Raw genomic sequence first — 17378 nt, 5'->3', positions numbered from 1 at the left:
TTTGACGAACGAGTGAATCAGGCGGGGGGTGAGTGGTGCTCGTGCGGGAGCTGCAGGAATGGACAATCCGCTAATGAATGTGTGCTGTCTGGAAATGAAAGAACTCGAGGATCGGTTCCTTGCGGACAATCTCAACTGCATCCTGGAACATCAGACATTCAACATGGCAATACTAAATAGACATTCTCAGGGTAGCTTTGGCTGCGATGAAAGATGTGAAGAAGAAAAGTCTTGGAGGAGCAAATATCCAACAGGTAAAGTGACACACAGTACGAGCAATGCAAAACGTGTGGAACTGACGAAATATTTCAGGAAAAAGAAAAAATAGTAAAATTAAATGTATCGTCGTTACAGCACCCAACCTCCCCTAGCTGTTTTTTTTTTCTTTTTTGCGTAGCGTCCCACTGCGGTCAGGCCAGCCGCCACTCGAAAAGACGAAGTCAAGCCAGCCGCCCCAACGATTGTTAATACTGTGCATTACGGTAACGTGCCGACGTGCCCCTGCGTTGGCCACCTTCAAATGAATTATGAAATAAAACAGTCCGTGCAGTATAATAACCAATGCCCCCCCACCCCCGAAACATGCCTACCTTTCGCTTTAAATTTGCTTCGCTTCTCCGAGATCTTTCAGTGGCCGTAGTAAGACCTCGATTTGTGTCGGCTGTTGTGAGAGTGAAGGCTCCGTGTTGCTAGCAGTTGCGGCTCCTCCATCGGCTTGATTATTTCCCACGTCTGGTTCTTTAAAGATACTCGGTACTGCGTTGGGCTTTAGTATTAGGCGTGTGGCGTACCCCATCTCAAATTGTAACATATATTCGAAGTCCTCATGCCTGAAATGTTCGCTGCGCGCAAGCCTGCTTGTCCTTCGGGAGGTTGACAGCACTTAGCAAACAAACCAGTGTCTACTCAAGTAGCTTTTTTTTTTTTTTTTTTTTTTTTTTTTTTTTTTTTGGGGGGGGGGGGGGGTCTCGCGGGTTTTTCCTTGCCGACGCCTTGCAAAATTTTGCAATACAGTAAGGCATAACTGACGTTTGTGTCTTCCTCGTTGTTATGTCTGCGTGAACTACTGTTCCCCAAGCGAGTATACACACTAGTGACGTCACCACTCGGGGGCGTTGCAACACGGAAGTACTTCTATGTTGAAAAAAGTTAAATAAATCAATATAGGAGTGTATTCTTCAGCTCTTATGCATGTTTCGTAGCTATACTAACTATTTACTGCCAATCAAGCCATACATGTAAAATTAAAGGAGCCTTCCTTTAATGATTCACAATATTGTCTGACATTTTAAGTAGCCTCCTCCTAATATTTACTACTAAAGATTTTATACAATAATGTTTATAATCATCTAAAAAGTGTGACTTTTAGAATTCCAGATTTGAAAAGTCCTTAAAATACTTATTAGGATTCAGATTCTAAAAAGAGAAGAAGAACACGTATTTAATGAGGCAAATGTGATCACCATTCATTCGCCTTTCCACTAAACATTGCAGACGCAATTTAGTTCTAGAATTGGAGTAGGTTAACCTTGAGCTACTTTCAGTTTCCCACCATGAACAAGTGAAATTTTGAAATCTGAACAAATTTAAAGTAGAACAGTGATAGAATTGATTGTGTTTGATCTGAGTGGTTCCACCGTGCAGTACTGAATAAGTAGCTCAAATGCGATTATAATGGAGCCATGCAGAGATTAATATTGCACATTCAAAAGTGAACCAAGATCTTTCTCAATGAATGAGTTGGCCGCTCATTCTTTAAAACTGCAAAAATACAGTTTGAGGTGGAGCTTTTTAGTTTTTTTTTGTTGAGATTTTTCCATCCATCTATCTATCCATCCGTTTTCTCTACGACTTATCCTCACTAGGGTCCCAGGTGGGCTGGATCCCATCCCCGTTGACTTTTGGGTGAAAGAATGGGGTAAACTATAGACAAACAACCATTAACTCACATTAAAACCTACAGTCAGGACACTTTTTCATCTTCAATGACCCAAACATACTGTACATGTTAGGTGGATATACTAGCTACGAGCCCACCGTTTTGTTGATTTTGTTGATTATGTTAAATTATTTGAAACTATTATTATTTGGTGTTTTATTGTTTTATGGTGAAGGGGAAAAAAAACAATAGAATGTTTCATGTGGAATTATACTGGTGGGATAGCCTGAACAAGCTAATTGAAGTAAGTGTATTTCACAGTAATTGTAACTAATTATCTTCATCAGACAACTGTCGTAATCATCTCATCTTGTGATGTCAATGGAAATTCCGGAACGGCTAATAAACAGATTTGGTGATTAAAGATTTTGCCCGGCTCTTGTTGCCAAGAGCTGTGTATGTGCTTGTGTGTGTTTTTTGAGTTCTACTCAAGAGTAAAAAGAAGCATTAGAAGCACAGCATTCAGTTGTGATTATGAAGCGTGACATACAAAGTACTTGTATGCCTTTTAGTTTTCCCGCAAGTTGTACTTCGTGTTGGTTGAGTGAAGACGAGCCCTTTTGTGTCACAATCTTTTATTTGCCCTTGCAGTTCGGATGCCCTCTGTCACCGCGTACGTTGTCTGTGTCTCGTCTCCTCGCTCTCACGCACGGAGACACTATTTGTGTCAGTGATTGTGGTAGACTGATGAAGAGAACCACAAAGAGCGTTTGTCTCATTCAGCAGCGTCGTCAATCACCCCTTTTCTCGTCGTTGCTCACTTTTGTCTTTTTTTCCTCTGTAACTCTCTGTCTTCATACTTTCTCTCAGTCTATGTTCTTACAGACACACACCATCTTTCTTGGCCTTGTTGTTTGTCTTGTGTTACTCTTCCCCTAGTTTCCGTTTGATGTCATGCTTAGCTCCAGCCCGCCGTCCCGACAGAACACGGAGTTTGCGCTCAAAAGTTTGTTGTGAAAAAGAGCAGAAAGAATGCGTGGACATGCTCGCCCTTGTTCTTGCCTCAGTTTTTAACAATGCACGACTGTTCGCTCCCTTTGCACATTTCCCCCTCATGCTTTTAGAACTGCCACGCTTGTTCCAACACACATACACGGAGTGGCGGAGGCTTCCCTGTGAACAAGAAATAAAAAGGAGCTCTGAGCGTTTGCACGTCTGACTTGGGGAAGCTGCTTCAGACAATGTGGAAGCAGTAAGAATGCCTATGAATAGCCTTAAAAAAGGAAGGAGGCCTTTGTGGAAATATGTTTGAGGCAAATAGTGTGCCATCTTATATCATTTTCTTTCAAACTAAAAAAGATTAAATAAGCTATAGAAAAATGCATTGAAAGAAGGCAGTGTTATTCATGGCAAATGGTAGTATGTTGAATGGTGTCTATGTGAAATTTGGCGAATAAGTGAACAGCCACTATTCTAAGAATATATTTATATATTATATATACTGTATGTATATATGTATGTATATATAATATATTTTGCATTTTTTTCCCAATGTAACCCCTGCCAATAATGGTTGCCACATCTAAAATGTTTTTTTTTTTTTTTTTTTTTTTTTTTTTTTTTTTTTTTCCCAGTTTAAATCCAAAATTATGTGTTTTCAACCCACTCCAGTGTAGACACAGACATAAATCGCCAGACATTCCACTGCTCTGGCGTTCAGCAGGCATGATATCGAAATGCATGCTGTGACCCATTTTAAAGTCTGCACTTACCAGTAACGACACAAACGTGAGTGAGAACACTAATGAGTCAGCTGTGCAGTATAGCAAAGATGCATATGCCGTAAATGATTTGCAATCTACTGTGTAATGAAAATAATGTGCTAGGTATCGTGGATGCCACAATATAGAGGAGAATCATCAGGGAAAAAAAAAAAAAAAAAAAAAAAAGGATGTCTTCATATTTGGGAAATAGAAACGCATATAGTCTTTACTTCTTCCTGCACCCTTTTCAAACAGAGAAATTGAATACTGGAAATTGAATACTGGTAAAAACAAAAATGTTGTCAGTTAAAAAATGTGATTTTATGTTGTTGTATATGTACAATTGTTTACATATATATTAGGGCTGCACGATATTGGAAAAACATGCAATATGTGATATTGTATATTTAACATGTACCTAAAGAAATAACATTTTTATTGTCAAATGAAAGATTTTTTTTTTTTCATGTGGTAAAATAAGCAAGTTCAATGTGTTCCTAGTTAATTAATTGTACTTACCCTAGATGATGTTCAACTATTGGATGGTGATGCACATTTAAGTTTGTGTCTGATTGGTCATTTTCTGGTAAAAGCAAAAAATTCCATATGAAAATTATTGCGTGTCTTTGCAATGTGCATATTGTATGCAACATGATATGGCCAAGAATCAAATCAATGCATGTTTGTGGATTACAGCTAACTATTAGTCTGAACTCTGCAGTTGTTTTTTCAGGTAACCTTGATATATGCTAACTCCAACACATTATATCCTTTTGAACATGCAATTTTTAGTGTGTTGTAAATTGTGAAGTGAAGTGAGCAGTAAGGAAATTATGAGACGAGCACAGACTGTGTTAGTCAGAGTCAGTTGACACACTCATACACTGGGCTAATAGACTGCTGGGGATCCTTGAGGCCCGCCATATCAACGAGCCAACTGTCAACTATCCTTCCGCATGTGCCTTGTGCGCACGTTGACAAATTCGCGCGTGTTCACGCCAGTCACACACTGGGCTGTAAAAGTGTGTCAGCAGGGAAAAGAGAGAGCGAGGTGGAAGAAAGCAGTAGGTTAGTGACTGTGTGCATGCGCGTATTCTCCCGCGGGAGCTCTGATGGTGTGGTTACACACTCACACTTGGTTATAGCAGGATCAGATGTGAATTTTTGTTTCACACGTGCATCCACAGTTTATCTTCTCACTCTTACTGCTTCTTCTTGAATTTTGGTTATGATAAATATGTTATCATTATCAATCAATGAAAACTGACAACTATGTGATGCAATAATGACTATACATTGAGGTAATGCTTCAGTTCCCGATACAAAAAAAGTTACCTTTAGATCCACAGTTCCACACCCTGATTTGGTTCTGCCACCGATGTGTTGCTGATCATGATAGAAGGGAGATACATGAGCAGTTTGACTGTGTGTAACTAGCCAGTTGATTACCCTTCATCTAAACAAATTGACCAAAAGTGTTGCGATCTGTCTCACTAGAAGTGTTCAGAAAGAAGATCTGAAATCACATTGCAAGTTACTGGATTTTTTTTTCCCGTGCACATCAGTTTACCATTACAAACGCTACACTTACTTTACTACATAAAACCCCCTTCGGGCAAGCTTCCTTCTTTGTACGTTCTCTCTTGCTAATTGTTGATGAATGAGTTTTATCTCTGTGAACTTAAATATTCCAGACAAGTATGGAGGGAAAATGCTCTTTCCAGCTCTCTAGTTTGATACAACATGGCACTTGCAGTGAAGTTCCACTGACTTAGATATGATTTAATTAGTCCCTTCCTCGCTCTTGCTAGCCTCCCTGACTCTCTTGTGATGTTTTACTTGAGGATTTCTGTAACACCAACAGACAAGGACATACCTCAGAGATCTGCAAAGGAATGTGTGCTTTTTTTTTTTAATAAGCAAATATTGTGTCCTAAATTTATAACAAAGTTTTTAGATTCATATTTTTTTTTCAATTAATTTTTAATATATTTTTTGCATTGTGTCCTTATGTGCAGAAGTCTGATCATGGGCAGGTCTTGCAGGACGTTGTCTTCAAGCACCTGGAGCTGACTGAAAGAGACTACTTTGGCCTGCACTTGGCAGATGACTCTTCGGATGTTCCGGTCAGTATCATGTTTGGATAATCCAGGTGTATGTGTGTATATAAACCGATGTACGTGTTCAAATTAAGTAAATCCAAATGACTTTTTTTCAGTGCATTTTTAAAAATGAATCGTTCTTGTCAAAATAGCTTAAATGCAAGCATACACGGATTTTTTGTTGAGAATATATGCTACTTTTTCTTTACTCAACTCAACTCAAGTTTATCTATATAGCGCTTTCAAAGAGCCTGAGCTGTCACAAAGCGCTTTACTTATAATTGTTATCTACACGTTTTTATTATCGCTTGTGCAATCTATTATGGTTCATCAGTGAGACTTGTGTTATCACGCTGCAATGAATTAGTAAAGTCGTTGCCATCCATCCGCAAACCTCCTTTTTATCCATCTAAACCATTAATGGCACATAACGATTATGTTCTTGCGGTATGCAAGTTTGTTTCTATCGTCACACAAAGTGTTTGCATATTTCTGATAGTTGTGTGTGCGTGTGTGTGGCCAGTGGTGAATAATTTAGCTGATGTAGTCATGCTGTGGAAGCGTTATGGTGTCTCTAAGTGTCTCTCAATCAATATTTTACAGCGCTGGCTGGATCCCAACAAGCCCATCAGGAAGCAGTTAAAAAGTAGGTGAAATCCACAACATAGCACTTTAACCAAGCACCTCAGCTCAGACGGTTTTCCAGCAGTCACTCATGCCAGGTTCTCCCAAATTGCCGCGAAATTCAGAATTCATCAGCCGGTTGGAGCTGCAGTCTGTAGTCCGCCTTTAGCGAGCCAATGCTGCAAATCTGCTCTCCACCTCCAGCAAAATTACCCAGTCCACATGATCTGTGTTTTCAAATGTTAAATCTGCCTTAAGCGATGATTAAACTCCATTTCAACTCTGCTCTTATATTTGCTAGTGAGCAATTTAAATTTTGTAACGTCAAGCTCTGAAACAATCAAGCACTATCGCTTTTGATATAGTACAATTTGAGATCTGTAGTCCTGCAGCACTGCTTGAACTTTATTTCAACTGTGGGCTTTTTATTGTCTCATCAAGGAACATTTTATTTGATGCAACACATCATGTGTAAGCATTCTTGTTTTATACCATGTTTGTCATCTTTTATATTCATTATTGGGAGGCAGTGATGTGCAATGTATCGCAAATACATTTACTTAGGATAAATACACTTTTAATATTTTTGCATTGTAAAAGTAGATACTACCAGCTGTTTTATTTTGTTTTTTTGTTTTTTTTGCTAACATAGCGAGGCCAAGAGGCCTCTGATAGTCCTGTGCACTGTTTTTTTTCCCCTCCACAAATTGTTAGTTTTGGTCAGTCCTTACGTAGGCTACGATATGTACGATATTGTCCAAGCAAAATGATCTATTTTGGTTTCCTGAAAAGTGATTGCTTTGGAGATGAGAGGATTCCGCCTAACACCATCGATATTAGCCTTTACTTTTCAATATCAGGTAGTAACTCAGAATAGCCTATCACAGTGTAGTGATGTGATATTTGAGCCCCACTGTATCAATATTCTACTCGTTGTCTTGCATTTAGCTGCTAGGTTAATCCAGTCAAATGCATTACACCATCTGAAGCATTTCTTTTAAGCTCTGCTCCCTCTTCTAACTCTTTATTTACCCCCAGGAGGGTCCCCCCACAATTTGAGCTTCAGAGTCAAATTCTTTGTGACCGATCCCAGTAAACTTCAGGAAGAATACACACGGTAAGACCTTTTATTGTTTTGTTCTATTGTTACACAGTTTTTATACACAGTTTAACACAGTGGCAATGTAATAATTAATCCATACTTGTATGAAAAACACTTATCGGCTGTAAAATCAAAACAATCATGGGAAAAACTGTGTAACGGAGCATGCATTGTTGCCCCATGTGACACAATTTTTATACCACTGCGGTAGCTAGGTCATTGTGTGCCATTCGTAGCCATATCGTGTGTACTGTAAAGAACCTCATAATTTGAGGACCCCCTGTATTATTAATCTCATCAAAGGAATCAATATGACAGGTTTTTGATTCATCTATTTATACCAAGAAACTGATATTAGTCATGGCAATCAAGCAACCACATGAGAGGAAATGGTGATGTACTGTCATATGTCTGTGATTCAGTCATAGGCTGTAGGCCAAGTGCCGAAGATGAGGTTACACTAAGCAATCCGGAAATGCGAAATGAAGCCAATTGACGGGGCAAATGGACACTCGTTAGCCCTGTTTGTATACTTAATGTGTCATTTAATCACAGTATCACACCCGGGGTATGTGTTGACATATAGGTTACCGTCGTCTTCATCTGACGACCATTCATACCTTCAATCAAGTGGTATTTTTGGAAAGATGTCTATCTTTGCAATGTTAAGTCTTCAACAACCCACAGCAATGTGATGTCACCACCGACTGTTGATGAAGGCCAATTTAATGCATTAGAACACCTGAGAGGCGGAGTGAAATAAAAAGTCCCAATGCTGTTGTAGTGTACATCATCATCACTCATGGAGTGCCTCTCGGAACTAACTGTTGCGTAAAGGTCATCATGGGTATTTTCGTGTTGATGGTAATGTGATGAAACCCCTAAAGTGTCTTTCCTGTTGGAGCCATAATGATGATCAGTCAGTCAAGTTGTATTACTCTCTTCAGGTACCAATATTTTCTTCAGATCAAGCAGGACATATTAACTGGAAGGTGAGTTTGATGGCCTTGTATAGGCTGATCAGTATACTTGTTTTTGCATTTTCTAAAGTTTGTTTTTGAACATTGGTATCCCTAGCTCATCTGTTTTTTTTGCATCTATATCATTTGTTTAATTAATGTTGACACCAGAAACATTTTTCTCCCATTTCAATATCACATGGCGAGGAATCTCCCATGTGTAAAAAGAACTGTGATCTTGTTTGCTCCAAAGCAAATTTCTGGCTGTGTACAGCATACTAGCAAGTGTGTTTACGTGTATGCCTGTGTGTGCGTGTTCTCTCTTGGCTTCCAGATTGCCCTGTCCTCACAACACAGCTGCACTCTTGGCTTCCTATGCTGTTCAATGTAAGTAGTGCTCCCTGGATACACTCACTCTTCATTATGATTGAAATCCAATTCATTAAACCTCTCTTTATGTACACACACTGTAAAAAGTAATGGCTGTGGTTGGTCCAGTGCCCTTATGGCTGCTGCTCACAAGCCATTACTATTCAATTAAGCTGTGGTCTTGTTATTAATGGCACTGCACATGAATATGCAGCATGGTGGAGAGCAGTTTTGAAATCCTCATTGATGCATATTTACCACAGTGGCCAATCAAAATGAGAGGGAGGACCCGACAGTTAACAGTCTGCCTATTTTGCAATGAAAATTTGCGTTATTGAAATCTGACTCCACAATAATACTTTTTCAGGTGTGAGCAAGAGTTCACCTCCCATTTATTGCACAACACCTATTGCAGGGATCTTTAATCGCAGTTTACTGCAGGTTGTTTATCTGCCAGCTGTTTGTGACGCACTGTAGCACAAGAAACTATCACAGTTGGTTTGCTCTCATCTGCTTATGGTTCCTAGCCCCCCCCCCCCCCCCCCCCCCCTCCACTTGCTCTGATTTTGTGGGCTTGCACACTATATAGGTCAGAAAGGAGATTTGGCCTACTGCGCCAACATCGTGACACTACCGCTTTTAACACGGAACAACCCAAACAGAGTCTGAGGCTCAATTCTCACTTCACTCTATGCCAGCCAGATTATGCAGATAAATGTTTGCTTTGAGAAAAAAAAAGGCTGGAAGCAGCTGCATATGCTGCTAATTCAGCACGCTCGGTCCATGTGCCAGTACTGATCAAACTAAATCCCGCATCAAAGCCTCATTGTCAAATGCCACAAATTTATGTTGTTTACAATTTACAAAATGTTAGCGGAAATGCTTAGCATGTAATTTGATTTTTCTATTTCAAATAAGTAGCATTAGCTTCCGTAGCTCGTGTCTACAAAGTTGCACCATCATACGCTAATATAGGTGCTTTTATACATACAGTATACTGTACATAACAAAGTCAATATCATGTCAAAGGTGCTTTATGGACATCGATATTTCACCCTAAAATGTTGATTTTCTAATGAAACTCAGTTATTGTATTTAGCAGGTGTTATGCTGTTAGAGATCATATTGGTTGATCTCCCACATTTTTTAAATAAACAAACTGGATAAGACCTCGTACATGCAAACAGCAAAATATGTGAGTTTTTGGACGGGGTGGACATACTTGGCAAAAGTTTGCATTTAATGAGCACATAGTCAGCCCGTAGTGGAGCTTAACTTAGTACATTAGTTTTGAGTCTCTTTGAGTCCCTTTCTTTTAATTCATGTTAAATATTTTTTTTCTATGGTGTCTCTAAAGTGTTTATTTCAATGCACTTCCTATCTCTTGCTCAGTCTAACCCCCACATATTAGACATAATATTTCCTGCTTAAAGCTGACACAATGAGCGAACCACTGCCACCGACAGTAGTGAGTGAGCAAATACACTTTATTTTATAATGGCCAAAAAAAAAGTAAATAAATACATACAAATCATGATTATTCTTTTTTTACAGAAAGAATTTAGCTGTAAAACTGGACCTGAGAATAAAATACAACTACATTTGTTGTTATTTAACTACACAAAACAGCATTAGGTTGTCTACACCAAATGAAGCAAATGTGGTGTTAGTTTTGACAATAGTGGGGGAGTCAACATATCGTCAGGATTTGTGTCAAAGGTGTTCAAAGGTGAAGCAGGCGCAAAACTACCATCGGCGCATATAAATCCATCATCTGAAATGGAGAGTTTAACAGCTTGTTTACGCTTTGCTGCTCATTATTGAAAGCCTGAGCTGATGCTGGCTGAACTGAACCGTGTCAAAGTAATAACTGCAACCAACACCGTTCCAAGACTTTAGCTATCGACTGTACATGGATTTCTCCCTGGAGTTATGTGCGCATCAATAAGCGGGCGGGCTGGAATGGATTTATTTGTCAATATGCTTAGGCTGCAGACGTGTAGGTTAGTCCAGGGACTACTTGGGCGAATTGATGCTTTTGAACTTCAAGTGCGAGCTATCGAGTTAATGGCTTTGGGAATTTGATCCACGCCGCCTTACTCTGATGGCTATGAAAGAGAGAGACAAGGGAACGATTTTACCCCTGACATTTCTCTTCCTGGAAAAATGAATACTTACATTCTTTTTATATTCAGATTTAATCATCTAAATCAAACAGTTAACATGGCTTTGTTGTTGGATAATGTTAATTCAAAGACATTAATGATCCCTTGACAGAGTTGTTGAACCTGCAGTCCTTGAACAGTCAGTATTGTTGCTCTGTAAAATTTACATATGCAGGACCAAAAAATTTAGCGATTATTGTGCTAAGTTAAAAAAATAAATAAAATAGATCTAATGCCTGTATCTGATTTTTTTTTCTCCCATTTTGGTCTATTTCCATGTTTATAATTGTCACTTGAACCATGCAGTGTAGAGCCGAACACATAGAAAATGTGTGCTTACAGTGAATTACAGTACAGTGACATAAATATGGCTGACATACTGTGATTGTTGGCCAAGGAAAAAAGTTTGGACATTGAGCTTTTCGATGCCATTCATTTTATGCCGTTAATACAAAATGTACAAACCTCTGCTGATAAATTGACATTGGATCCATATCACCCTCTGTGTTGTAGCTGAATTGGGGGATTACAATGAGACTGAGCATCCTCTGGGCTATCTGTCCGAGTATTGCTTCATCCCCAACCCACCTCAAGATTTCCATAAAGAGGTCGCCAAACATCACCAGCAGCACAGGTAATACAGAGGAGAGGAGTGTGGAATTTGATTTCATTTTAGTCCTTGAAAAGAGATGCACCGATAAAGTGTCATCTATTCTCTTCTCCTTTTCCATATTACAATGGGTTATTCAATCTATGAGATCATTTGTTGCAGTTTAATCATTAATTCTGCCATTGGTTTGTGCACTGCTTAGTTGCACACATCCACAAATGCTCTCACGAGCTCATGTTAGACCACTGCTTTATGTGGCATTCCCTTAGCCATTACACTCTCTCAGAACCTATTTTTTTGTTTTGTTTTCCTCTGGCTCTTCCTCTCCTTCACCATATGTCTTGTTCATTAACACACACACACACACACACGCACACATGTACTTATCCTTCCTACAATGTCACCATACACCCCCCCCCGCCCCCCACCCACCCATTTGCTCCACCATCACTGATCCTTGCCTGTATTTTTACTCGACTCTTTGTCTCCGCCTTCTCTCTCCCAGTGGTCTATCTCCTGCCCAGTCGGAGTTTAATTATCTGAACACAGCACGCACGCTAGAGCTCTACGGGGTAGAGCTGCACTATGCAAGAGTAAGTAAAGTTTGATCTGCTAACGCCTGCGTGTGTGCTTGTTTTTCTGTTTATCTAGCCCCGCCCCCAAAGCAAATGGCATATGGCTTGTGAGACAGTCATTGTACAGTATGTCTGCACTTCACTCTCCGTTCCTTCATAAAGATAAGAGCAGGATAACGTGACCTGCATGCTGTTGTGATAAACAATATCCTGTGGGTTTTGAAAGCTGAATCAAAAAATGCTGTAAAACGGCTGGCAACTGCTTTGAAAATGGCTGACAGATTTGAAAGGTTCTGTGTTTGAATCTCATCTCAGGCTCTCCTGTGTGGTTTGCATTTTCTTCTTGTTGCTTACATGGTTTTTCGCCAGGTACTCCCGCTTCCTCTCTCATTCCAAAAACCTGTATGTTATATCTGTTCGATTCTTGAACTAAATGTAGCCTTTACACACCTTACAGTAGTTGACTCCAAGGATACTCTTTATCAAATGGAGTATCATGACACAGTTGTGGGTAAGTTGTCAGTGGCAAGATAAAAAGCCTCCAGTTATTTGCCAAAGAGGCTATACTGTGTTGGAATAGCTCTCGGGGTTACAAAACCTGAACCCACGCAAAGTTGGTGTCCGACTGTGTTCTCTCTTCCAACTGTCTCAGAAGCATCTGCTCTTGGTTTTAGTCAGGTGTATCCACATAGAGGCGGCTTTGTTACCTACAACGCTACATTGTTGCTTTGAAACAGTGCGGAAGCTAGACTCCAATATTCGTTTTCTGCCATCTGCAGTCCTCATCCGTGTTTGTATTTTATTCCGCTCGATACTTCTACCTCAACACACATGCTCTGTTTCCCCCTTTTTTCCAGGATCAGAGTAACACAGAGATACTCATTGGGGTGATGTCTGCCGGTGTTGTGATTTATAAGAACAGGGTACGGATCAACTATTTCCCATGGTGAGTGACACAAACACACATGCAAACCTATCAAGTTCAAGTCCAATTGTTGTGAATTTGGGAGTTAAGTTCTTACATGCAGATATTTACAGTACAGTACATTGATTTTTAAAGAAAGGAAGTTGGGAAGTCCCTTGTTGGTATAATCATGGAGAGATTTACCTTGACTTACCTTGACAGCATAATTCTTTCCTCTGGTTACTGTGATCATGAGGTCAACTGGCATCTGGGCTGACCATGGGGAGTAATTAAACCACAAACTTGTGTGTGGCGTTCTATATATTTATAATGGTCCAATTCGAATTAAGTTAGAAACCTGGTGCTACCATTTATACTTTACAGTATGAATGCCAGACCTGGGTGCTCACCAGTAACCTTGGACAAAAATTGCACTTTTTTTTGTAATCAATTCTGTGTGGAAAATCCTTTGGTATAGCTAATATTAGAACAAAAGCTCCTCAAAGAGGCCCAAGTGTGGCATGATAGTTGATTATTTTGTGAATGGTGATAAAAGTAGACTGTACCTAAAAAAACAAACAGTTGGGGTATACCAAGGCTCAGGTTGGTATGAGCGTGGAGATTTATTTACCTTGGCAGCGACATTGATTCTTTTGGTGACTGTGATCATAATAAAGTTGCGAAACTGGATTGTTTAACATTCCATATATTTATATCCACGGTCAAAGTTCCAAGTCATTAGAATCCTGTTGCTCCCAGTCTTGCTTTATGAGGGCGAGACATGGACACATCAGTAATCTTAGATGAAGATTGCACTCTTTTATAATTAAGTCCTGGGGAAAATCCTTTTGCAGTGTAGGGTATGGGAGAGCAGCTTCTCGGAGAGACTCAAATAGGGCATGATGCTTGAATCATTTGTGAATGTCAGCAAAGCAACTACAAATCATGCTTTCCAGTAATCAGTCCTACTTATCTCTCCATTCATGCCCCCAAGGACACCTGGAGAACACCTGGATGGGACAAATTGACTGGGGGCTGTCAATTGTATGTTAGCTGTGCTGTGAGTCACTCATGGTGTAACAGTGTTGAGAATGCTCCCGAACCTTACTCGACCTGTTGGGACCATGGCACTAGGTGTGCCTAGTTATTGTTGAAAATACACACTCCTATTATTTAGTGTGATGATTGCCCATATTCTTGCGTGATACACAGGAACAAGAACCTTTTAAACTGACGTCACGGCTGAAAGAAATTATGGTTTGTTTAAGCACGATGCTGCGGTATGACTCAATGTGAAGCGTGATCAGCAAGCCAGCAGATTCAGTTTCACTTTCTGGGTTCCCCCTAGCAAAGTTAGCCTCTACCCTGTTGTAGTCTGTGGCCAAGAGCAGAAAACCTGCCAATTTCAGAAGCGTGTGGATAAGGAACAGTGCTTTGTTAGAAAAAAAATATTCAAATTCCTTTGTTTTATTCATACTGGGCACTTCTTATTGGTGAGGACCATTCCTGGCAACTCCTCTTAACCAGTTCAGTTTTTGGTCTGTGCGATTTGGGCTGTAGTTTTAACAAGAACAAGAACAACAAAGATTTAGTCATTACTAATTTGTTTCCACCAAACAGAGATCCGCTAATTGGGGAATCAAACGGTAGATATTGTTGATACAACTCCACCTGAACTGCCTCCAGGAATTCTTGTTGCTGAGGAAAAAAATGTACTGTGCTCTATTATGATAACCTCTCACATACTAGTTGAGGTGGCTTTTACCATTTCACACACATTTAGCCCTTGTTTTTTTTCTTGTGTGGCTGATTTGGACTGGCCTGGCTTTTGTGTTGTACCAGATTTTTCAGAAATATTGAAACATCTTCTCCTTACTCTCTTCTGTCGTCTGTGTAGGATGTGTGCGGTTTTGTAGCAAGTGACAAGCGCACAGTCGCTCAGCATTTTAGAGAGCCTTTAGTGGTGTCCCCCAACAGTTGCCCTTTAGCATTTGGTGGGAGAAATAAGTCTCTCATTACATTGCAGTCTTTTTCTTTTTTTTCTCAATTGTGTGATAGAATTAGGGCTGTGATCATTTGCCGTGATCTTCTTGTCACTTCCTTTCTCCTTTCAAAGATTATTCCCTTTTCATGTTTTGAATTGCATAAAAAAAAAAAAAAAAAGTTAAACCATTGATTCAGAAATTGAGAAATCTTTCAGATTTGACCATTTTCCTAGCAGTGAAAATCCAAACAAATAAGGCACACGTAGATGGGCATGACTCATGCTCAACCTCGGCATGTGTGTGTGCGCTTCTGTGTGTGCTTGTGAAATATATTTAGCAAGGGGTGATGAGTCAGAGTAGCAATAGAGCTCTAGGAAGGAATTATATTACTCTGCTGCTCATCAGCACACCTCTTACAGTGTGTGCTCATCTGATTTGAACATAAGGTTACAACATCATGCTCTGTTGCAGACGAGATGATAGATTCATGTGAAAGTGACTGGGGTAAATTCATGATGCAATTTTGTAGCTCTGCTTTAATGGTTCCATAGTGTTTAGATGGCCTACGTTTCACTAACAAATTCACTTTATGTGTATTTTGCTCAAGAAAATGAAACTGGCAGTTATTTTCAATGATATCGCCAAAATCGATACTATGGAGGACCAAAATTGCCAAAATTCGAAATAACTAACTAACTAACTAAATAAATAAATGACTATAAGTGAAAATAAAAATGAATCTAAAAAATATATAATTCGAAAATTATATCCAAAAAAATAAATATAAATGGAAATAAATCCTTTTGTATTTTCACTTGAAGTCATTTATTTATTTATTTAGTCATTTATCTATTAATTTAGTCATTTATTTATCTATTTATTTAGTCATTTATTTATTTATGTAGTCATTTATCTATTTATTTAGTCATTTATTTATCTATTTATTTAGTCATTTATTTATCTATTTATTTAGTCATTTATTTATTCATTTATTTGATCATTTATTTATTTGATCATTTATTTATTTTGAATTTTGGCAGTTTTGGTCCTCCATACGATACACCCTCATGTCAGAATGGGACATCAAATTTTCAGCTTAGCCAGTGTAGACAAAGGTATACTATACACACAATAAAGTGGCAGTATTTACTCATAATTGTATAACTTGTCACTGATGGGCAGAATCTGCACCACTTCCAAAATGGCAACTTTTCAGGAAATAAGAAAAGCAAAATGCCATCTTGCTTACCTTTTCGAATGGCTTTCCGAGCTATGTTCGACTTGGGATTATACCATTTATTGTGATCATATGATGTTGCACACTCACATCAAAACATTAGCATATATATATATATATATATATATATATATATATATATATATATATATATATATATATATATATATATATATATATATATATATATATATATATATATATATATATATATATATATATATATATATATATATATATATTACAATGTCATTGGTTAACCATGGGAGAATACGGCGCTTGGGAACATGCCTTCCTCATTACAAGCTTCGCTGATGCCAAGCTATCATATCTCGTCGCATACTCACTCAACTCAACAGCAAACCAAAATTATGTTCAATCGCTAATTTAAAATTATTGCATTGCCATTGCTAGGTGTTCTCTCTCTGATAAGCATCTGACTCTATGATGACTTGCTGAACTTTTTGGTAGGCTACTAAGTGGTCTGTGCCCCACCTGCTGTCTCTCGTCTCTCAAATGCTTTCAATGTGCAACTGGAATGAACTGATATCAATCCACACTACAGTATGATTCAGTCAGACAGTAGGACATACGATCATTCAGCCATTGTGGCTCACATTGTAAGTTCTTGTTCCCTGCAGGATCTGTGCCCACTGTTATTCCCAGTGAGATCTGAGTCAGAACATTTGGCTTTTTATTATCACTAGCCCTCTCTCTGTATTTTGCTTTTAAAAAACAATCAACTCGTGACTGATTTATTTTAAGCGCTGTGAAACCTGATGTGGCATGCTTCGTTGCACTGATCCAAATCTGCCACACTACTTAAATACTTCTTCCTTGGTCCATCCTCCATTTTTCCCTGCCCACAGATAAACAGTTCATTTTGTATTTTAGTATGACCAGCCGTAAAATAACCATCAAGTTCCAATAGAAGCGTTGTTCTCTTTTTAAAGTAAACAGTATCACTCATTGTCATTTCTTTCCTCTAGGTTGAAAATAGTGAAAATATCCTTCAAATGCAAGCAGTTTTTCGTCCAGTTGAGGAGAGAGGCGGTAAGTGTTCATAAACACAATACAGTATGCAAAAAACATGATTGCTGTGTT

The 17378-nt window shown here is 38.9% G+C and overlaps 1 protein-coding gene across 1 annotated transcript in view; it reads left to right on the top strand.

The window, feature by feature from the left end:
- The window catches only part of ptpn4a (protein tyrosine phosphatase non-receptor type 4a), a 52430-nt gene that overhangs the window by 20123 nt on the left and 14929 nt on the right, over nt 1-17378 (top strand). Inside the window, exons 3-11 of the mRNA XM_077536367.1 lie at nt 5661-5768; nt 6348-6390; nt 7407-7485; nt 8418-8462; nt 8764-8816; nt 11477-11597; nt 12079-12166; nt 13006-13094; nt 17264-17327. Coding sequence (XP_077392493.1) covers nt 5661-5768; nt 6348-6390; nt 7407-7485; nt 8418-8462; nt 8764-8816; nt 11477-11597; nt 12079-12166; nt 13006-13094; nt 17264-17327 — 690 coding nt within the window. The remainder of the gene's footprint in view (nt 1-5660; nt 5769-6347; nt 6391-7406; nt 7486-8417; nt 8463-8763; nt 8817-11476; nt 11598-12078; nt 12167-13005; nt 13095-17263; nt 17328-17378) is intronic.

The sequence above is a fragment of the Festucalex cinctus genome, chromosome 11, assembly GCF_051991245.1.
Source record: "Festucalex cinctus isolate MCC-2025b chromosome 11, RoL_Fcin_1.0, whole genome shotgun sequence".
NCBI lineage: Eukaryota > Metazoa > Chordata > Actinopteri > Syngnathiformes > Syngnathidae > Festucalex > Festucalex cinctus.
The sequence above is the reverse complement of the archived record's forward strand: the minus strand, read 5'-3'. Positions and strand labels throughout refer to the sequence as shown.